This window comes from Carcharodon carcharias, chromosome 7 (assembly GCF_017639515.1).
Source record: "Carcharodon carcharias isolate sCarCar2 chromosome 7, sCarCar2.pri, whole genome shotgun sequence".
In the NCBI taxonomy this organism is placed as follows: domain Eukaryota; kingdom Metazoa; phylum Chordata; class Chondrichthyes; order Lamniformes; family Lamnidae; genus Carcharodon; species Carcharodon carcharias.
Genome location: NC_054473.1, coordinates 168,500,827 through 168,524,897, shown reverse-complemented (window position 1 = coordinate 168,524,897; position 24,071 = coordinate 168,500,827). Strand labels below are relative to the sequence as shown.

General features: G+C 40.9%; 1 protein-coding gene across 1 annotated transcript in view; it reads left to right on the top strand.

Moving 5' to 3' along the window:
* mlycd (malonyl-CoA decarboxylase) overlaps window positions 1-24,071 on the top strand; it is a 48,365-nt gene that overhangs the window by 10,672 nt on the left and 13,622 nt on the right. Inside the window, exons 2-4 of the mRNA XM_041191919.1 lie at window positions 12,365-12,477; window positions 13,262-13,418; window positions 20,113-20,265. Of these exons, the coding sequence (XP_041047853.1) occupies window positions 12,365-12,477; window positions 13,262-13,418; window positions 20,113-20,265 (423 nt within the window). The remainder of the gene's footprint in view (window positions 1-12,364; window positions 12,478-13,261; window positions 13,419-20,112; window positions 20,266-24,071) is intronic.

The following is a 24,071-nucleotide window of genomic DNA, read 5'->3' as shown; positions in this document are numbered from 1 at the left end:
TGGGTATAAAGGAGCTTCATTGTTCAATGCAGAATGAGAGAGCTCTTAACTCCTGTAATTTTCAAAAAAACTCCTTAATCTCTGAAGTGGATTGTGAAATTTATCGTACAACATTTCTGAAGAACATTGGAGTTACCATTTTTCTTCCTCAGATTCCTAAAATTTAATGGCTTCATAGTTCATTTGTGAAAGCCTTTATAGCTCCTTGTCAAACCAAAATTCATAACCATCAAAATAGTTACTCTCAGGATAGTTGAACACATAGGTGTCACTGTTATTCCACCAGAATGTAAAAGTTGTGTTTTCAGAATTGCGCAGCTCCTCAAGTGAGGAATATTAGTGGACAGATTGTGGCCCAGTAGTTTCTGAGCAGGAGTATAAAATGGATGTGTACTAGCTTTCTTGCTTCATAACTGAGTAGCTGGTCTGAAGGGGGATTTAGTCTGTGACAGTAGAGTTGTCCAGGCTTATACTGTTTGGTAGTAGAAGCCAAAGTTTGTTTCTTTGGTAGCATGAGCCCCTTGATGCCAGTCTTCACTTTCTTGACATTCTAGAGGAGTCTAGTGATCTCTTTCAAGCCGAGATTTTTGATATCTGGATGATTGTAATGTGAGTGTCTGAAATACTGATTATCCTTTACTGTCAGATTGGGAAGAAGGTCAAGGAAAATTTTTCCTAAATGTTTTTGTGTTCCTAGAGCATTGACTCAGTGAAGGTTTCAGTCCTCAGAATTTATGTTGTCGCCTGGCTATTCAAATACCAATGGTGACTCTTTGAAGAAGAATTTTATTTTGGTACCAAGAGTTTTCTATGTCTACATGCAGGCCTTTCATCTTTGATAGGCTGTTTTCTATCTAGATGGCTTACTGGTGATTATGTTTTTTGGAAATGGAGGTGATATCAAGAACCTGAAGTGTATAGAGAAAGACATTGGGCAGAATTTTGCTGTGGGCAAGCAGGGGGTAGGGCCCACTTGCCGACATGTAAAATGACGCGGGATGACGTCAGGCGGAACCCCCGACGTCATCCCGCCCCATTTAAATTTTCGGGAAGGCGGGGGTGCAGCAAGATCAGCTCCGGGCCCGCCGACATGTCAGTGGCCAACTGAGGCCATTGACAGGACCAGTTATACAATTAAAGGCCCTGCCCGTCCAACCTTAAGGTTGGTGGGCAGGTTAGGAGCCCCGGCAAATAGATAAAACATGAAACCTCATCCACAGGTGGGATGAGGTTTCATGTAGGGCTTTAAAAAGTTTAATAAAATTGTTATGTAAATTATGAACATGTCCCATCTCATGTGACATTGTCACATGAGGGGGATGTTAGGGATTTTTTTTTCTATTTTTCATATTTTTCAAAGTGTAAGCGATCTCCCTGAGGCAGCACTTTGCCTCAGGGAGATGTGTGCTTTTTCATGTGCATGCGTAGAAAGTGCGCACTCTTACTTTTGGGGAATCCCCCCCCCCCCCCCACCCCGCCCTTGCCCACACAGGAAACGCATAGCGCTTCCCACCGGACATCACGCTGGGCGGGCCCGCTTCTCTGGCGGGGATCGATTCCCCGCCTGCCAGAGATTGCGTCGGGCCCACCTGCCCGACAGGCAGAAAATTCTGGCCGGTGTCTGGTCTGTGTGAATTTCTTTAGGAACCTCTTCAGTGGTGAGGTGAAATAGCTTATTACTTGTGAAATTAAAGCCTGAATCGGTTACTGTGGTTATGGCACAAATATGATGGAGTTAACTGGTTTCTGAATATTTAGCTCAATTCCATTTGGGAAAATTTCATTTTGATTGTCCACAATGAATTTGTTGTAATTTTTTCTCCTTTACTTCTGAGACTGAGGAGTTTGGCCTTGGATTCTTCTAATTAGCAGACATTGGCAAGAAAATATCCACTGTGGGTTCAGCATCTTTTTTGATTAAACCTATCCATCTAAATTTTGAACTAACTTGGCTCTCTGCAGTTTTACAGGCCATGATTTCGTTTGGCTTTCTGGAATTCACTCTGAGCTGCTATAGGGTATCAGCGTCTGATTGGGTTACAGGGCAGTTTTCCTTGAGCTTTTGTATTCTTGAACTTGCCCTGTCGTCTGATGTTATGGATTTTCCTAAGGCAGTTGTGGAATGTGTTTCAAAGCTCATTTTGTTTGTTCATATGTGTATCTTATTCTTAAAGCAAGATGAGATTTGCACATGCCTTATAACAGGTATACCTGAGTTGGCATGGAAATGCTTGTTTTTCCAAGCCTTACAAAGGCTTGAAAGCTTGGTGGAGCATGCCTCATTAGTTTTACTGCTTTGCAAGTAGAGTTATTGTCATCATGTCTTTTGCCATACCACAATAGATGAATTCCAGCACTGTTCTAATTTATCTTCCCCTAATTTTACAGCCTGAACCTTTGTGTGTTTTTAATTCTATGACTGGCTTCTGTGTTGATAAATTCAGATTTCTGTGCATTTTGATGAATTTGTTCAAACAATGCTGTTGCTACAGATGTTGAGGTGTGGGATGCTACATTGCCTGTATAACCTACATCTTCAATCAACATGTCACCCAGTTTGAAATACAATTTTAATAACTATCTGTTCAGCTTTCTAATATATGTAGCAGTCAGCAGCTACACATAATGTGACTATTGATAAGACAGAAGGCGTTGTGAATATGAAGCCATTTTCCAGCTTTATTTTCATGCACCCAACTCATCAACACACACCTAGCCAGAGTCCCATGTTTTTTCCTCTGTAAACTTGAGGCCGTCCAAACTCTGCTGCCTGTGTTCTAACTTGCACCAAGAGCTGTTCACTCACCACCTTTGTGCTTGCTAACCTACACCAGCTCTCAGTTAAGTAACGGGCTCAATTTTTAAAAATTCTCATTGAATTCCTCTATGGTTTTGTTTACACACTAACTCTCTGCATCTTTATAATCCCCTCCAGACCTATAACTGCCCGATATCTGTGCTCCTCCAATTCTGACCATCTCCTATTTTAATCACTAACCCGAACCCTTCAGCTGCCAATGCTCTAAAGCTCTGGAATTTAAAACCCTCTGTTTCTCTACCTCTCTGTCTCCCTACCCATCTTTCCTTCAATAAGATGCTCTTAAGAAACCTTCTTCTTTGACCAAGCTTTTAGTCATCTGCCAAAGTGTCTTTATGTGGCTCAATGTAAGGCTTTAGTCCTGTGAAGAGCCTTGGGACATCATACAATATAATTACAAGCTATTATTGTAACTTAGTATACTTCTGAAGCTAGTTATAATTAATTTGAGTTCTTCACATTTACATGACCTTCTTTCTTAAGCATAGTCTGAGCTTGGTAAGGGCGAAAGAAGTTTTTCCTGTAGATTTAAAATTTGCTAATGCCACACACTGGGCAGTTTGTGGTCTTTGCTGATGCAACTGTAAAGCAAGTTGATTTGAATTATGATTTTCCCCACCACCGCCCCCTCTCCAGATTGCCTTTATTGCTGGCATTTTTAGATCTAGGCCTCATTTATATTAGGCTGGCAAGCTGCGGAGTGCAAAACGGCCATCTCAATTCAGCTTGCCCTATTAAACTCTGTTAATATTGCTCTGCCAAGGCCAGCAGTAAGGAAAGTGCAGTGGGATCACTGAGCAGGGATTCCAAAGTGACACTGGGCCAGATTACCTTTGCTTGGTCACTTTGGCTCCATATCCTTTAGAACTGCACACGCTGCAAAGAGTTTGAGCTTAAAATGACACTCAGTGGGGTCCTAGGACTCCTCTATTTGTTTATTACGAAGGGCCAGTTCTGAAACAGGCAAGTATTGTGACCCTCAGGTATCTTTCAAAATGGCACCAGCCACATCATCAGGGTTAATGGGGCGGTAAGGCTAGACCCCATTTTAAGGCTTTTATTGCCTTGTTAATGCCAGACCTAACAAGTAAAAGTCAAAGTAATACAAAAACAAAATACTGTGGATGCTGGAAACCTGAAATAAAAACAGAAATTGCTGGAAATACTCAGCAGGACAAGCAGCATCTCTGGAGAGAAAAACAGAGTTAACATTTCATGCCAATGACCTTTCAGTTCTAATGATTTCAAAGGTCATTGTAATTATGTGAGAATTTGTTATGGTGCCTGGTGCTTCCTCAGAGAAAAATGTTCTTCATCCCTTAGAGAGCCAGAATTCTTAAAACTCATGCAGACAAATTTTTCTGACATAAAAAATGTTACTTGATGTTTCAAAGAAGGAAATCTAATCTTAAAAGGTACAAGTAAAGAGCATTGCCAATGGGCATAGCAAAAGCTGCAACATAGTCTATTTGTTCTATATCTTATTTGGAATAGCGTCTTTTCTTCCTAATTCCATTGCACATTTACTTTCATGTGGTTGTGGCAAGAGATGGTGGCAATGGGAGGTGGGATTCAAGAGTTTTCTAGCAAATTCTAGACAGAGCTTTTTCCACCTTTCAGCAAGGGAACACATATTCAGTTTTTGATTATGTCAGAATAACATTGGTATGTGTTACTTTGGATCAGTTTCAGTGCTCATTTCTGACTGCTTTCGAGCTTGTTCGCATTCTTTTTGGTATGTTCTGCATTCCAAACAGGCACTATACATTCAATAATGGGTTTTATGTAACTATTAAACGCAGTTAATAGGTCAATTTGAAATATGTGATGCTTGAGAAGATGTGATATGTGAAATCTTCCCTTTGCTGTATTAAGCATTGCAGACCCTTGGTGATCCCGTTTGAGATCACTTTGTATGTAGATTCCTAATAGTTTAATGCACGTTTGTTGCACAGTCTAGTCCTCTTCTGGAACTAGAAGCAACATGAAACTTTTCCACAGAAAGCATTGCCTTGCTTTGTCTTGAATTGAAAAGCAAATTGCGGGGGCATTTCATCCTGTAGAATGTGGCAGTTCAATTAACCCTGATGCCATCTCAAGGAAAGCATCAGAGATTTCTTTTCGTGAGGCCTTGAGTATGCATTTAGTTAGTTTTGAATGCTGTTTCACCTTAGGTTGATTTGCTGAGGAATATGATTTTGCTTTTACCTTACCTGTGTAAGTTGGAGTAGAACTCTGTATGGTCAGCAGGATCACGTTTGTTAGCCCAGGCTCCTTAAGCACAGATAGTATTGTAAGTCATACTGCTGATATTTTTTTAGTCAGGGTGTCTACTGAGTAACCGAGTTCAGCTATTAGCCTAACCAGTGTGCACAGAAAAAGGCAAGTTGCTTTTTGAAAGAGATATCCAGTTAGTCTCAATATGCTCTTTCTCCAACACTCTGCATTTCTTCTTGCTTTTCACGCATTTCTTCAATTCACTTTTAAAGGTTACAATCAAATTTGCTTCCACACCTTTATAGGCAGTGCTTTCCATATCATAACAACTAGCTGTGCAAGAATTTTCTTTTCTTCTCCACTCTCTTTCGTTTGCCAATTACCTTTAAATCTATTTCTTCTGATTGTTGACCTACCCACCCGTGGGAATGGTTTCTCCTTATTTACTCTTCCAAAACCTCCTCGATTTTAAGCAACCATCTCTATTAAATCTCCCTTTGATCTCCTCTGCACTAAGAAGAACAATCTCAACTTCTCAAGTTTCTTCACGTAACTGAAGCCCTTCATCCCTTGTATTGTTTCTGGTAATTCTCTGCTCGCTGCTCCTCCATCCTTTTATTCCAAAAAGGTCATTAAAATAAGACAACTGGAAAATTTTGCCTTTGGTATTTTGTAGTTTTTGCCATAAACCTATAAAGCTCTTGGTGTCTACTAAGCTCAGTGCTGCATTAAAATGTCTTCATCTTTGTTGTACATCAAAGCCAGCACAATTAGTAATGTGGTTGGGCATACAATTATATGATGATTCTTTTTCTCTCAGCAAGACTTCATTTACACGTTAAAGAAATTAATAGCTTTGTTAACGCACCTATTGCACTTCTTGTGGAATCTGCAGCCAGCTGAGAGAAGAATATCAAAGCACTGTTATAGTTGTTCTGTGGTACAGAACTTGAGCATGCCTTGACCAATCAGAGTCAAGCTGTCTTGTTTAAAATTTCAAACAGTGCTTGGCAGTTAACTGTTAGTCACCATTAACTGGTGCATTCTCCATGGCATCGCCTCTACCAGAGTCCACCTGCTAGCCAATCTGCACTCTCTTCTCATACAGTATAAAGTTGTTGCTTCCCTTGCGATTGTCCTGATGAGTGTAAAACAAAAAACTTTGACAAAATGTACTTTTTCGGTAGTACTAAAACATTGTTAACTGTAAATGTAAACAGTTCACCCTCCATTAATGAATGCAGTTTTACATATTTTCAATGAAGCTTTGCAATTCCACGGAACATAGGTTAATTATAATCATTCACAAATTGGAATTTTCTTTAGCTTTGCAATAGGTTCCCTGATGGTGTGCTTTATCAGAATGCAGAAGCCTTTTTTTGTAGATGCTGTATGAATTCATAAACCGAGCCCCTGGAGTGTACTCCATACTTAGAACACAAATTGAATTGTGTTTATAGTTATGCATTGATGACTCTTCCCAATGCAAGATTCGAAAATATGGAAGAAATAAAGGTTTAAAATGATGAAAGAAATTTTCATGCCAAATAAAGGCATGACATATTCATAGCTTTAAGCATGGACTGTATTTTCTTGAACTGCCTTTTCTGATAAAAACGGGCATTAAAAAGCTTCTGACGTGGCTGCCAAGGGCCAGGTGACTTTTGCAACTTCTGCACAGACTCAGAAGTATCTCAAGCCTCTGGAAAGTTCCTAATTGAATGACACGGGTGGAGTACCTCACTTGAATGGAGTACCAAGACAAAACTGCTTGTGGAATTCATACCTTCAATTGTTTGTGAACTTATCCGAAACTCAAAATCTATGGATTTCTAGACTTACCGGGCTGAATTTTGCCGAAGGCGAGCAGAGGGCGGGGCCCGCTCACCGATGCGTAAAATGATGCGGGATGACATGGGGGGGTGGGGGGGAACCACCAATGTCATCCCACCCCATTTAAATTTTCAGGAAGGTGGGGGCGCAGCAAAATCAATTGTGCGCCCGCCGACTTGTGAGTGGCCAATTAAGGCCATTGACAAGATCATTAAAACAATTAAAGGACCTGCCTTAAGGTTGGCGGGCAGGCCAGGAGCCATGGCGGGCAATAGAAAAAACATGAAACCTCATCCACCAGCAGGATGAGGTTTCATGTAGGGTTTTAAACAGCTTAATAAAGTTTTAGTATAATTTATGTACATGTCCCATCTCATGTGACATTGTCACATGAGGGGGATGTTTTAAGGATTTTTTTTCTACTTTTTAACGTCTTTAAAAGTGTCAGCAATCTTCCTGAGACAGTACTTAGCCTCAGGGAGATGTGCGCTCTTTCATGCGCATGTGCGAAAGAGCTCACTCTCACTTTTGGGGAATCCCCCCCCCGCTTGCACAGGGAGCACTTAGCGCTTCCCGGCAGACATCACACTGGGCGGGCCTCAATTGGCCAGCCCACGTAAAATGGCGGCGGGGCCCGTTTCTCCAGCGGGGATCAGCTCCCAGCCTGCCGGAGATTGGGTTGGGCCCACCCACCTAGCAGGCAGAAAATTCTGCCCACTGTCACTGAGTTTGAAACTTAACAAAGACAGCTGTAGAGAAACCAGTCAAATCATAAGTAGGTGTGAATGGCCACTATTCATTCCCCATTGTGTAGCCACAGCTTCCAATTTCAAATCGTTCTTAGTGGATAATAGAATTATTAATCATGTGGTCACCTGATCGATACTGTCTTTAGATAACCAATTTTACTGACTGTGTTAGGGTGAAACCAGTCAGTCTGCAAACAACACACCAAAACAGCAAAGGCAGCAGCATCTGTGCCTTAGGATTGGAGAATGCAACATCCTGAAGTCTCCAAACCTGTTCCTTTTCAAGTCCACTAGTGCAGAAAACCAATTAATAAGGCTACAAGCAACTAACCATGTGTGACCTGCTGAAAAATCTACCTCTTCGACGGGCTCTGCAATGACTTTGATATCTGACTTTGGTTATTGAATTCACCTAGCTGCACTTTCAAGAATGGAAATGAAACCCTTCTTCACCAGGCCCGCACTGAGATTAGGAAATCGCATGACTTAAGAATATAAGAAATAGCAGTAGGTCAATCAACCCTTTGTGCCTGCTCCACCATTCAGTGAGATCATGGCTGACCATCTACTTCAACACCATTTTCCTGCAATATCCCTGTAGCTCTTGATGTTTTTAATATGTAGAAACATATCAATCTCAGTCTTGAACATACTCAATGACTGAGCCTCCACAGCCCTCTGGGGTAGAGAATTCCAAATACTCACCACCTTCTGAGTGAATAAATTCCTCCTCATCTCAGTCCTAAATGGCCTGCTCCTTATTCTGAGACTGTGTCCCCTGGCTTCCGACTGCCCAGCCAGGGTAAACATCCTTCCTGCATCTACCCTGTCGAACCTTGTATAATTTTGTATGTTTGAATGAGATCACCTCTCATTCTTCTGAATTCCAGAGAATAAAGGCCCAGTCTATTTAATCTTTTCCCATAGGACAGGAATTAGTTCGGTGAACCTTTGTTGCAAGTATATCTTGTGAACTATTCCTTTGTCTGTAATTTGTAAAAATGCACTCCCCTTTTTAAATGTATTTTCCTCAACTGTGTGTGTGTGTTTGTATTTGTGTGGTGAGTGAATGAAGTAGTGTTAAATATTCAGCCTGAATATGTGAATAAATAATCCTCTATTTACATCATGAAAAGCGTGCTGCTGGTTTTTTTAAATAGACTGTACACTTGGGTTAAGCAGCACCCACATTTTCCTTTTCAAAAATACAACGATTACAGATAGTAAGGGAAGTACACAAGGTTTTCATTTCTCTCTCATCCCTCTCCGTAACAAAACGGTCTTTGCTTTGAAAAGATAATGAAAATAAAATGATAGATGTGCAGACTCAGTGAAGAATGTTATGAAAACATTGCAGAAGTATAGTGACTTGCCTTTGTGGTTTAGGTTTGATTTTATGATGAGGTCAAGATAGATTGAAAAATGTGGACATGCCAGCACTTGTGTACTTTTAATATAGCCCTTACTTCAAGTGCAAACATCAGAGACTGTCTCTATTGCAATTCTCTTGAAATGATAGTGAAGATCAACAATTTGTAAAAGTTTTAAAATTTATTTTGAGCTTTTATTTATTCTTGATAATTGGTGGAAAACTTGAATTGTTAAAAAAAAATGTTATTGACTACATTTAAATTGGCTAATTTGTTTTATTGGTTAATAATGATTCAGTATATTTTCCTTCCTCAAACTGATTTATTGTTCCATTAGTTTGTGTTCCGGATGCCATGCAGAGATTGAAACTGTTCATGATACAGGATGTAACAACCCTTTTTGGTCACACTGTTACGCTGGCTGCAGTTATACCGCAGTTACCAATCTGAAGTGTATTTGCCATCTGGGATGTGCACTCAGTAGAGGCTTGTTACGATGCCGACTAGCTTAAATCTCACAAACACAGGGGTGCATTAACAATGTGTATCATCAAAGCACTATTAACGGTGAACCTAAATAATTCATCCTCCATGAATCACTGAAAGACCATATATGAGAGATTGCAATGAAGAACTTTTTTCAAGGAGCTTATTTTTATGGTTAGCGAGGCAAGAGTTTTGTCCTAGCATTTAAAAATGTTCCATATAAAGTTTTGAAAGTTGTTTTTTTAAATGCAGCTGTGTACCATGCTGGAGCTGTACTGTAACTGATGTGAACTTGAAGTGATTTGGAGGATTCTCACATTACTTGGTTTTAGTGTGCTTGAGAATCAGATCAGGACCTGACACAGAGTTGTATTGCCACGTTCTATGTTTGAGACACATCTGGATCCTTTTGATTCAATGCAAAAATTTTAGAGCCAGTATTGCCAAGGTTTGTTTTCTAAAACAAGCATTCAAAAATACAGGCCTCAGTAGTGTGTCTCTTTATTAATCCAAACGGTTTTTGCTTCTGGATGAAGCTGTTTCCATCGCTTATTAACCTACCAAGCGGTTCAAATTTCTGGATACTATATATTTTTATCTCCATCAAATTTGTTTACTGACCGTCAGAAATAGCAACCAAGCGGCAAGAAAATGCACATTTAGCCACAACCCAACTATTCACTCATTGTAATGCTCTCTGCACAGTAGGAGTGTACATATTGTATATTAATAAACCAAACAGTGGTTCTACTTCTACTGTAAAACACACAAATATACTCGAACAGCACTCATCTTCCGATTAGGCAGTTTACAGCCTTCCGGACTTAACGTTGAGTTCAACAACTTCAGATCATGAACTCTCTTGTCCATCCTCACCCCCTTTTAATCCCCTTTTTTCAATGTTTATTTTTAAATTTTTATATATTTTCCCCCCACCTATTTCTATTATTTTTAAAATTTATTTCCATTCTTTGTTTTATCCCCACCTTTTGGCTTATTTCAACCTTTCTTCCAACACTGGCCCCTTCCCCCACCCCACCCTCACTAGGCCATCTGTCACTTGCTCATCCTGCTTTTTACTCTTAATGTCACCATTAATACCTCCTTTAGCTAGTATCACCACCATCAACACCCCTTCGACCTTTTGTTTATGACATCTTTTGCAATCTCTCCTTTGCCTCCGCCTATCACTGGCCTTCTATCCAGCTTCATCTGTCCTGCCCCCTTAAACTGTATACATTTCACCACATTTCTACTTCTCTTTAGCTCTAAAGAAGAGTCATACAGACTCGAAACATTACCTCTGTCTTTCTCTCCACAGATGCTGTCAGACCTGCTGAGTCTTTCCAGCAATTTTTGTTTTTGTTTTGCATTACCAGAGGTGTCTTTATACAGCATAACCTACAGCATGCAATGTATCTGCATATGATATGGAAGGGAGAAAGATAGGTCCATAAAAAATGGTTCAGCTATACTAGGAGAATTACTTTTGCTAAAGTCCCTTTCTTGCAGATTGTTACATAAAATGCTTTAAGGGTGCATTCATAGTGCAGTAATCCGATATGTAATATATCTTGAAGACAAGTGTTGTAATGTAAGATCACATGATCTTAATACCCAATAGCAGAGTGGCACAGGCTACCTCTGGGAGAGTCTTGAGTTAGACACTGAAGAGTGAAGACAGAGTTTTGAGTTGCGAGCACACAAGTGTAGCTGCTGAGTTTAGTTTGTAAATAAACAGCATGTGTTTATTCTAACAACGATCTTTATGTTGTCTGTCTCTTTCCGAACTTGGTCTCCCCGAAACAAGCGTGCAACCTGGATCCTTTAGCCCCAACGAACCAAAGGACACTGGATCCAACACATACATTAGAAGACATTGTTGTTAACATTATGTTCACAGGATTATTCATGACAAAGTTAAGAATCTGCTGTCATCTGAGTATGTCAGAATTTATTCATAATATTTATATGGCAAATGGTTATCCTTTGAATAGCATCACAAAAAAAATTATCTAGTCATTATCATATTGCTATTTGTGGGAATTTGCTGAGCAAAAATTAGCTGCTATGTTTCTTACATTACAATAGTGACTACACTTCAAAAAGTACTTCATCGGCTGTAAAGCGCTTTGAGATGTCCAGTGGTCATGAAAAGCACCATATAAATGCAAATCTTTTTATAACCTCCCTTGAATATTTTATGTGAAAATAACCAGCAATGAAATTGCAATTCATTGAATAGTTTTAATCAGATATGTTAATTTTCTTATATGATCAATTTTTATTCTTATTCATATGTTTATATAAATTACAATGAAAATATATAAAGCAACACATTAGTTAAATGCTTTTCAGCAGTGTTTTGCTCGATTGTCTATTTTGAGATTTGTTTGCATTCAAATCCTTGTGCAGCTTTTCCAAGAAGCTGCTATACAGTTGTTTCTGTCCAACTTCACTGAACATTACAACTTATACCAAGTGATGGTACCACTATATTTACGCTCATGAATACAATTTGTCTTGAATACAGAACTCATGGCATTTGCCTAAATATAACCACCCAGCTATTACAAGAATATTGGTTTAAAAAGAAACTACCAATTTGTTCATATTCAAAATAAAATGCAATTCTTTATGTGTGTGTATTCCATTAGATGCTGTTTTGTATAGATTGTAATGGCATCTGGTAGGGGTCCATTAGTCAAACTGTATGATCAATTAAAAGAACACTTGAATGCTGTTTATTCTAGAAATAATGGGAATGGTGATGACAAGACCACGTAAAAACAGTCCACATGGTTTTACTGAATTGTTTAATCAGAAAGAAATATTTCTCCAAGCTTCTGAAGTTGGCCACATTTGCTCACTAACTTTGTGTTGAACCTCAGGAAATGAATGGAATATTGAAGATGCTACTTTCAGATTGGTTTTCTATCGGATTCTTGAACCTGGAGCGCATCACCTGGCAATCCTCTTGTGATCTGTTACAGAAAATTAGCGAGTAAGTGTTTCTTAATCGCTTTTTGCACTAGTTATTAAAGTGATCCTACATTGCCAGCAGATCTACAAGTCATTTTTAATTCAGCCTCAATACAGTCTAATTCAAGTGATGATCTTATTGCACTCAAAGCTGACTGTCATTTGCAAATTTCTGGCCAGTTAAATGTTATGACACAAGTGAGAACCATTCAGCCCATTGTGCATGTGCCAGCTCTCTGAAACCACTAAACAATTAGCCCCATTTCCTTATCCTTTCAAATGAAATATGTTTAGAGGTGAGAGCAAGAATTAATTAGTCATGTTGTACTTTGACTTTCTGTACTTTTAAATGTGGACACAGAAAAAGCCTGTAAAAATACTGTAATTGCAGGTGGTCAACAGTGTACTGATCCTAAGCTGACCTGCCAGAAGTTTCACCAAGGGGGCAGCTTTCCCATTGTAACAGTGAATTGAGTAGGTCACCCTCCTGAGAGATTGTAATTAGGCCCGAGAGTTTAAAAAAAACCTGAATTGATTTCTGGTGCATTGGGTGAATTTCTAACTCGCTTCACTGCTCACCTAACCAGTTAAAATCAATGTCATCAGTTTTAATGCACTTTTAATAAATTATTAGTGCTCAGAATCTGTCTGCACAATTTCTATTTTGTTTCCTCCTGGACAACAGCTTAGCTTGAGATCTGATTAATTGTTGCACTTCTGAGCTTTGAGGTAGCTTTTTTTTTATATTGTTCACTTCACTTCCAGTCCTCCAGTGAGTGCAGTTCAAACACATTTATTTCTTTCAGGTACGAAGCAGTGCATCCTGTCAGAAACTGGGCGGATATTAAACGCCGAGTTGGACCTTACAGAAGGTGCTATGTTTTTACACACAATGCTATGCCAAGGGAACCTCTGGTAGTTCTACATGTGGCACTAACAGAAGACATCTCCAAAAATATACAGGTAAGCTCATTATAGTTACCTTTAGTCTCCAGTGTATATTAGCTAGTGCCCAGTTTTTATGTTAGGTAGAATATTTACCAAGATTTTAATGCTCAAAAAGCACTCATGAGTATTTTCCCATCAAAAATATTTGCTTGGTTTTGTCCATGATTCAGTTATAATACTCTTGTCCCTGATCTCACTTCAGGGGCTTGAGCTAAAAATCTATATTTACTGAATTAGTATTGAGGGAATGCTGCACTGTTGGATATGGCACTTTTGATTGAAATATTAACCCGAGGCACTGTCTCTCCCCCCAGGAGTCAGGAGGGTGCTAAAGATCCCATAACACTTGCAAAAGAGTAGGGAATTATGTGTGAAAAAAGAGTTTGAGTGTGGGGAAGAGGAAAAAAAATGATAGATTGTTGATTACACACCTATTGTGGCTTTTGTTTCATGTTCTCTAAAGCTCAAAGTGGATGAAGCTGAGGGGGAGAGTCTTTCCTCCTGGGAATTGCGTTTGTTCTGATAAAAGTTTAATTTTGAAACCAACCTACTTCTAATTATATAACAGTTAGAAAAGGTAAACATTTGAATTGGGTAACAGCTGCCAGACACAAAGTAAGAGGGATATAATAAGAGGGATATGACATTTTCTTCATTTCATTTAGAAAAATGAAAACAACAATTTGAAATCTGAAAGCATTCATTTCCACCCGTGTTTTGTTGGGAGCAATTTGAATACTTTCACTTTCTAACAAGTAAGGCAGATGAGTTGAGGGCACAAATTAACACATGGAAGTATGATGTCATTGCTGTCACAGAGACATGGCTCAGAGAGGGGCAGGACTGGCAGCTCAATATTCCAGGATATAGGGTCTTCAGGCAAGGAGGTAAAAGAGGAGGGGGTATCACAATATTTATCAAGGAATCAATTACAGCAGTAAGGAGGGATTACATCTTAGAAGACTCCTCAAATGAAGCTATATGGGTAGATCTGAAAAACTAAAAAGGAGCAATCACATTGCTGGGAGTGTACTATAGGCCCCCAAACAGTCAGAGAAAAATAGAAGAGTAGATGTGTAGGCAAATTTCAGAGAAGTGTAAAAAGAGTAGTAATAGTGAGGGATTTCAACTTTCCCAACATTAACTGGGTTAGTCATAGTGTGATAGGTTTAGAGGGAGCTGAATTCTTAAAATACATCCAGGAGAGTTTTTTAAGCCAGTACGTAGAAGCTCCTACAAGAGAGGTGGTGCTGGACTTAGTTTAAGGGAATGAAGCCGGGCAGGTGGTAGAGGTATTAGTGAGAGAGCATTTTGCAGACGGTAATCATAACTCCATTATATTCAAGGTTATTATGGAAAAGGACAAGAAAGGGCCAGAAATCAGAGTTCTAAATTGGAGAAAGGCCGATTTTAATAAGAACAGATATGATTTGGCCAGAGTGGACTGGGGGTAGCTACTTTTAGGTAAATCTGTCAGAATAGTGGGACTCATTCAAGAAGGAAATAAAAAGAGTACAGGGCCAACATATTCAAGTAAAGACAAAGGATGGGACCAACAAATTCAGGGAACCCTGGATGTCGATGGATGTACAGGATTGGATAAAGAGAAAAAGGGAGGCTTATGGCAGACACCGAGGGCTCAAAACAGCGGAAGCCCTGGAGGAGTATAGAATGTGTAGAGGGGAACCTAAGAAGGAAATTAGGAGAGCAAAAAGAGGGCATGAAAAAACATTGGCAGGTAAAATAAAGGAAAATCCAAAGTTATTTTACGTAAATTAAGAGTAAGAGAATAACTAGGGAAAAAGTAGGGCCCATTAAGGACCATAGTGGTAATTTGTGTGTGGAGTCGGAAGACGTAGGTAAGGTTCTAAATGACTACTTTGTGTCGGTGTTCACAAGTAAGAGGGACGACGTGGGTATGGAAATCAGGCAGAAGGATTTTGATATAATTAAAGAAATTAGGTCTTCTAAGTGGTCTGGCAGGCTTAAAAGTAGATAAATCTCCAGGCCCGGATAAAATGTATCCCAGGCTGTTGAGTGAGGCAAGGGAGGAGATAGCAGGGGCATTGGCAATAATTTTCAATACCTCTCTGGCCACAGTGCCAGAGGACTGGAGGACAGCCAATGTGGTACCGTTATTCAAGAAGGGAGGAAGGGATAAACCAGGGAACTACAGGCTAGTCAGTCTAACCTCAGTGATGGGGAAACTATTGGAAGCAATTCTGAGGGACAGAATTAATCTACACTTGGAGAGGCAGGGATTAATCAAGGACAGTCAACATGGTTTTGTTAAGGGAGGTCATGTCTGACCAATTTGATTGAATTTTTTGAAGAGGTGACCAAGTGCTTGGATGAGGGCAATGCATTTGATGTAGTCTACTTGGACTTCAGCAAGGCTTTTGATAAGGTCCTGCATGGGAGATTGATAACGAAGGTAAGAGCCCATGGGATCCAAGTCAATTTGGCAAATTGAATTCAGAATTGGCTGAGTGGCAGGAAGCAGAGGGTGATGGTCGAGGGGTGTTTTCGTGACTGGATGCATGTGTCCATTGGGGTTCCACAGGGATTGGTGTTGGGTCCCTTGCTGTTTGTGGTATATATAAACGATTTAGACTTAAATGTGGGAGGGTTGATCAGTAAGTTTGCAGATGACACGGAAATGGGTGGAGCGGTAAATAGTGAGGAGGATATTCTTAGATTGTAGGAGGATATAGATGGGCTGGTCAGATGGGCTGATCAGTGGCAAATGGAATTTAATCTGGATAAGTGTGAGTGATGCACCTGGGCAGGACAAACAAGGCACGGGACTACACGATGAATGGTAGGACCCTGGTAAGTACCGAGGATCAGAGGGACCATGCTGTACATGTCCACCTTAAGGTAGCGGGACAGGTAGATAAGGTGGTTAAGAAGGCGTATTGGGTATTTGCCTTTATTAGCCAAGGCATAGAATATAAGAGCATGGAAGTTATGCTGGAAGTGTACAAAACTCTGGTTAGGCCACAGCTAGAGTATTGTGTACAGTTCTGGAATCTGCATTATAGGAAGGATGTGATTGCACTAGAGAGAGTGCAGAGGAGATTTACCAGGATTTTGCCTGGGCTGGAGAGTTTTAGTTATGAGGAGAGATTGGATAGACTGGGGTTATTTTCCCTGGAGCAGAGGACATTGAGGGGGGACATGATTGAGGTGTATAAAATTATGAGGGGTATAGATAGGGTAGATAAGAAGGAACTTTTCTCCTTGGTGGAGGGATCAATAACCAGGGAGCATAGATTTAAGGTAATGGGCAGGAGGTTTAGAGGGGATGTGAGGAAGAATTTTTTCACCCAGAGCGTGGTGGGAATCTGGAACTCTGCCTGAAAGAGTGGTGGAGACGGAAACCCTCATAACATTTAAGAACTATTTGGATGTGCACTTGCAGTGCCATGGCATACAAGGCTATGGGCCTAGTGCTGGAAAATGAGATTAGAATAGTTATGTGCTTGTTTGACCGGCACAGACTCGATGGGCCAAAGGGCCATTTTCTGTGCTTTGGTCCTCTGACTCTTATAGCTATGTGAGGGAGAGAACAGAGATATGTACACAAACTACTCACGAAACACTCCATTCATTGCTTGCAGAGATCATTTACAAAGTCACAAACTGGTGTTGCTGTACATGAGATTTCCTCCAATAGGCTCATGTCTGCTCATCTGCTCGATGAGGGCTGGATTTTCATACCTTTGGCCTTGTCAAAACAGAGGCTGGTAGGCTTTAAAAGTGGATAGGACCCTATTCCAGAATTCCTGCCCCCATTTCCATTGCCGGTAATATTTAGCAGCACAGGATAAAGGGTACGGGTATGAGACCAGCACACAACCCTCCTGCCCTTGCTAGCTCCATTGCGGAGGAGGTGGTGGCAAGTGATATCGTCACTGGATTAGTAATCCAGGCACCTAGGGTAATGCTCTGGAAACCTTGGTTCAAATCCCACCACTGCAGGTATTGGAATTTGAATTCAATAAAAAATCTGGAATTAAAAGCCTGATGATGACCATGAAACTATTGTTGATTGTCGTAAAAACTCATCTGGTTTACTAATGTCCTTTAGGGAAGAAAATCTGCTGTTCTTACTTGGCCTGGCCTACATGTGACTCCAGACCCAAAGCAATGTGGTTGACTCTAAAATTCCCTCTGAACAAGGGTGATTAGAGATGGGCAATAAATGCTGCCCTAGCCAGTGACACCCACATCCCATTAAAAAAAAAATTCGGACACCCTGCAACTTCAGAGGAGTCATGAACCATAAGGGGACCCTAGTTTGGAATCAGGAACCTCTTGACAGGGAAGTTCAAAAGTTGTCACTAACTTCACAGTAGTGACAATTAAATTAGCCAGTACTGTGAAAGTGAAAAAGTGTTCAGATGCATTAGAGTACATTATCTAATGAATGAAAGTGCTCTTCCACATTGAATGATATTGATATTCAGATTTGACTTTGTCAATAACCCTGTGATTTAATCTTCTCTTTCAAGTGCTGTTCAAACACCTGTTCCCTGTTTCAAAGCGTTGAACAGTTGGCTGAGGTCTTTCAAAGACATCTAAGGTTTAAATGTACTCAGCTCTGGAGGTTTTGTTAATGCAGCTATTCATTGGAATTCTATTATGAATGCTTAGCTGAATCCCATGCCTCATTAATGCATTCAGCTCAGCAGAGATTGTTGACAAAGTCATTCAATAGAATCTTGGCTAAGCTCCAAACCCCACTAATGGATTAAGCTCAGCAGGGGTTGTTGACGCAGCTGTCAAGGGAACTGTAATTTTTTTTTATCAGGACAGTTTTATGACCAGTTGAAAGGATTGTGTTTTTTTGAAATGGTTTTTGAATGACTTTGTTTATTTTTTTAGCTTCATGAGCATCTCATAGACTCCACAATGTTTTTGTAGGGCTGAAGAGGTTTCTACATAGTAGATACTGGGTGAGTGAGCATCGGTGAGTGATGTGGTGTGGAGAGCGTATAGGTTGTGGGTGGGGAGAATGGAGGAGGCAAAGGGATTGAGGGTGTATTGGGGGTGGGTGAGTAGTTATGGAGGGGGCATATGTGTATAGAGAGAGCATTGGGGCATGGATGGGGTTTGGAGGGGTGAGAGGAATCACGGAGGAGTGAGGGAGGTAGGAGGTGAGAAGTAGAGGAACTCTCACTCAGCTACTGACCTGGGCTGATGTCCCAGGGAACCAAAGAAGGCATTCAAACCTGCCCAGCTTGGCGTCTGTCCTCCTCTGTTTCCATGTCAGACCTGCTTCGGGAGGCAGTGATCCCAGCTCCAGCCCATGATGAAAATAGTGTAGGTGGGCATTGCCAGGTAAGAGCCGGAAATACAACGTTGTGAAATGGCCCGACTCGTGTTTCCTGCCTTGAAGATCAAAATGTGGGCCTAAGAATCATATTCAACTACAAACCTCAGGATCACCTTTCAGTATTCTCCCAAATTTCGGGTCCTCTCTCTGCTTCATCAAAGACCACCCGCCACCCATCTAATAGTCCCACAACAGAATTATCAAACTCCAGGACTGTCTCACGTTATACCATATTAGGAGAACATTTCCCATTGTTGCAAAAGACCAGAACCATAACTAATGCTCCTAAAGCACAGAATTGTGCCTTAGCGCAGCTAAACTCCATTTCACAGTACGGCTCAATATCAGCTGCAACCTAATGAATCTAACATACCACTTTGTCGCATGTATTCAGTTTTAGAAATGGTAAAGAGTACATATTTACAATTTTCACTGAATAATAAATTCAATTCACAAAGCACCAGTAAAAATCTGATAAAATGAAATTTGATTTATTCACTTGTTGTAAATCAATAAACTTAAATGTTAATTCCCACCTGGAATAAGCACTTCGATTGTTCTAAATATCCTAAACATTGTCACAGGATATCCGTTAGTAATATTAAAATCGAAGCCCTGTTCCTTTATATTAACAAGTCCTTTGCAATCAGTCACTAATAGAGTTTTCTAATCTCCATGATATTCAGCGATTTTGTGACAGCTTTGGCACCAGATGGCATTATGGAGCAATTTTTTTTCATTCTGAAGAGTAACTGTATCTTCCATCTTGATTTGCATCACTCCTAGCTATGGAGTAGAATTTCCAAGGAGTTTTTCCCAATCTCCTGCTAAAACTTGGGGAAAGATCAGTGGAGACGACAGAAAAACACTGTAAATGGGCATTTATGCCATTTTGTGCTGTTTCCTCCAAATTTATGGCAAATGAATAGGAGGAATTCCAGTTATCTTTTATAATGAAAAATGTTTTAACCATCTTTATGTTAGATTTTTTTCAGCTAAAATTGTTTTGAGCTTTTACTTTTATGACAGAATCAATAATGTGCATGAAATGGGCTTGATGGAGGATAAGTATCCACCCATATTTTACATTAAACAATAATGCTTTTGAATTGTATTTGAAAAACTATAAATAATTATGATAATTAATATATTTTTTTATTTGCATTGTATTTAATGAAGAAATAAAATGCTGCATTAAATGAAGTGGTTCAACACATTTATTTTCAGTAATAGTCATCACTACTATATTGAAACTGCTTTATTTGCTAAGGAATATGTAATATAAGACAAAATGTCTAAATACCTACCAAAAGCTGAATAGGAAAATAAATAATTTTAAAACAAATTTTAATTAAATGTTCTGTGTAGGCTATTGTCCGATGTGGTCATTCTCCTGAGCTGAGTGAGGATGTTAACAAGATCACCACAGCTATTTTCTACTCCATCAGCTCTTCACAGCGAGGTCTGCAGGGGGTAGAGCTCGGAAATTACCTCATCAAGCAAGTAGTGAAAGAGCTTAAGGTAGGTCTTCGTCACATCAAGTATAAAGTCCGTAAGGACCAGTGTCAAATATGGTTGGGATCAGCAACATCTTGTGATCAGAGTCTAGGAGTAACAAATGACTTTAACTTGTGGTAGAAACCATTATACTGCAACATCTGAAATACTATAATTTCTAGAATTGAAAAGAAATCCTCAAGATTTTTACTGTCTTATTGTAAAAATAAACATTCCTCTTGCATTCTATGCAAAAAGCCTTTTAAATCTAGGACAGATAAAATTTTAAATATTAGCTTTCACTGGCCTCCATCCACACTATATGTTTTTAAATGCTCTATCATTCTTCCCTGATCTTAATTTTTTGTTCTTAAATAAAAATATATCTTTTTTTTCCATTTATCATTCTCTAAGATGCCATTGAGCCGGCTTGTAGGTGGAATTCATCATTTAAATTGTGGGGAGGAGGATTGGGAGGAATTCAAACATAGGGCAGAATTTTCCGAGCCGACTGGCAGCAGGTGTGGTAGGTGACGTGTGTGGAAAATATGGTACGACCTGCTTCATGGTGGCCTGAAGACAGGTTACAATCGTCCGCCCAGCCCGCCAACGGCAGGCCGCGTTTCTCACCATCGGTTGGAGGGGAGCTAATTGTAATACATTAGCACATAATTAAAAGGCTATCCCGCTAGGCTCTTGGAACCCCGGCATATCGTCCGCCCATGTCGGTGGGAAAGCGCGCTGACGTGTTTCGCAACAGCACACAGGCAACATGCACTTGGCGGCCTTCACTTCAGGCGAACTGAGGTGAGTGAGCAGCAGCGTTCTCCACAGCTCGCCCGTTGTTCACAGGCCTCAGGGGCGGCAGGGGGCGGGGGCACCTGATACCTGGCCCTGCAGGCGATTGCTGAGATGGGGGGATGGTGTCCAGGGGCAAGTGCTGGCCAGTCTCGGAGGCAGCTGCTGGGGGCGGGGGTGTGGTCAAGTGCAGCCCTGGTGCTGCATCCCGCGTACAGGCGATCACGTTGGGGGCAGGGTAAGCGAGGGGAGTGGCCATGCATTAGGAACACCTGTATAAACTGACCATGCCTCTGCAACTAAGACAGATCAGGCGCAGCCACAGTGATATGATTGGGGTCAGGCTCCTAGCCTGCCCGCCCGTGCAAGCAACACGGAGGCACCAAAGGACCACCAAGCGTTCCATTCCTTACCGCCCCACCCCCACCTTCCCAGCACAGACTTCGAGTCCGCCACCACTTTAATGAAACGCGGAGCAGTTGGACTGCACACGTTGTACAGTCTTCTCACCAACACTGGCCATGTAGCAGTCACTGCTGGAAGCGCTCAGCCCCTTGCAATCTCAGCTTCCTGGTTTGGACCAGTGTCCCCCATGTCGCAGGTTGACAGGGCAGCCATGCAGCGCACTCATCTCTGGCCATCTGAGGGGTGACCAGCACTCTTCGGGAAGCATTAAGGGGCGGTCACACAAATCCAGGAAGGGTGCTATCAGGACTCCTGCCGGGCCAGCTGATAAGTGTGCTTGGCCTGTGTGGGTGGTGAGTCGTCCCATGGACAGGATGAGGACAATGACGGTGTTTGTGAAAGAATGAACGGTGATGTCCCTTGCACTGGCAGTGAGTGAGGGTCCTGTGGATGTGTGATGGGTTTGTGAGTATAAGAGTTTGGGAGTGATGAAAAGGGTGACTTACCCTGGTGGAATGGAGGAGATCATTCATCCTTTTGCCGCACTGGGTGACTGTCCTCTGCTGGGTGTTCACGCTGACCACCGCCTTCCAAGCTGGGTTGGTGTCATTGCTTCTCATCCTGTGGCCAGAGCGGGGGTAGCGCACATCCCAGTGGGCCTCCCTGACATCCAGCAGTCGGTCGAGGGACAGATCGTTGAAGCGTGGGGCTGCAGTCTTTTTTGTCTTTGCTGGCCATGTCTCCCAGGCAGCGGTGGTGAGTTGGTGTTGAGTGTTTTGCTGGCGGCTGCCATTTAAAGATGGCAGCAGGGTGATGGCATGTGGGCGAATGAGAGACCGCCCGTCATGGAAACGGCATGTTTTCCAGGAATGCATAAATTACGAGGTGGGCTCAGGAAGATACAGCGTGAAAACCTGCCATTTTCATCAGTGGTTAGGACTCCATTTTACCCGTCCACGACTACACTTAGTGCAATTCTGCGAAAATTCCGCTCATAGTCTTTCCCTTTAATCTTCCCTTAAAAACTGCAATGTAAACTCCTCCCGTCTCAGCATTCACCTGTTTGTCACTGTTTCCAGCCTCAGCTGCTTTTATTTTGTGCTGACTCAATGTTGTTGAAGTAATCCACTTTTTTTGCTTGTGTCAAGATGAAGAATGTCAGTATAGAATACACTTTTGTATCAGCTGTCAGCAGTAAGCTGTGGTAGGTTTGCTACAGCAAAGGTTAAATGCACTATTAAGCTCCAAGTTTTAGCAAAGCACCTCCTCTTTCACCGTTGTGACATTTCAGTTTCTCACATCGGCCACCCTTCCCAGCTCTCTGAACAATGCCATCGGTTTCGACCCAAATTAATGGTACTTGGGTGCTGTGGCTTAATTCCCAATCAGATAAAGTGACCTCCTGATCAGGTGACAGCCAATCAGTTTTTTTTTAAGGTTAGAAGCTTATTTTTATTGAAATAACCAAAATGAATTAACACAAAAAGTAGATATCTGGATATTTGACAAGTTCTTTGAATTAATAGAAGCTTCCTGGAGCTTGGAATATTCCTTTAATTGCTTTGGACAGGCTTCATTCAAGTTGCAATATCTTTCTAAAGTTGATATGGTACGAGAAATGATTTGTGCTAATGAGACAACTTGTGGCACCAGTATAATGTTCCTGTTTATTCAGGGTAAAAGTTCATTCAGTACCCTTGAATTTTAGAGATGTGTTGAAATCTTAATCTTTGTGTAGGAGCTTTGCAAGCTAATCAGCATTGAATTTCAATTCTGACATTCAAGTCATGTTGACAGACATTCAGATTATAATGTTGTCTGTTGACTTTCATACATCAACAACCTCAATGCTAATTTCCACCACCTTTAACAGGACGATTGACATCTCAGTAACGTGAAGTGTTTAGCTTGCATTAATGCACTACTTACTCTGTTTTTAGCTTGTATGCTTGTGTACCTATCCAATAAATTTTGTAACTCTAGTGTGCATTGTGAACATTCAGCAGTTTTCTGAACTGAACATCTGCCAGTCTCCCCTGCTATATTTTTTGATTCTGTTTGCTATGCTCTGGTTTCTGTGGCTGAAACTGTCTGACTTTCTCTCAAATGTGTTTTTTGCAAATCTGCCTCATTTTTTAGCTGACCATTGACATCCCTTCCTTCAGTGGCCTGGATCCCACTCTGGAATTTCCCCCTTTTCAATTTCCTTCTCCCCCTTTAAATCCCCACTTAAAACCCACCTGTTTAACCAAACTATTAGTCACTCCTCTTAATATCTTTTCCCCTGGCTGAATGTTCATTTTCCTTATATCTTTATAAAGCACATCAGAGGTGATTTTTCTCTGTTGAAATCACTATATAAATGCAAGTTGTCTTTGATGTAAACTATATCTGTTCCAACTGAATTGCTTGCAAGCACAGTTGTAAGACACAGACACGTTTGACACCATAGATATAGTTGACAAGTGCATTCAGTGGAATGCAGAAGCAAATTGGACAAATCCCATTGTGAAATTGTGAAGATGACAGGCAGAATTTTCCGCTCCTGGTTGGCAGCGTGTGCGGACAATATGGCAAGAAGGCCAAAAATTGGTTTACGTTGTCATGAAACCAGTTTGCGATTACCT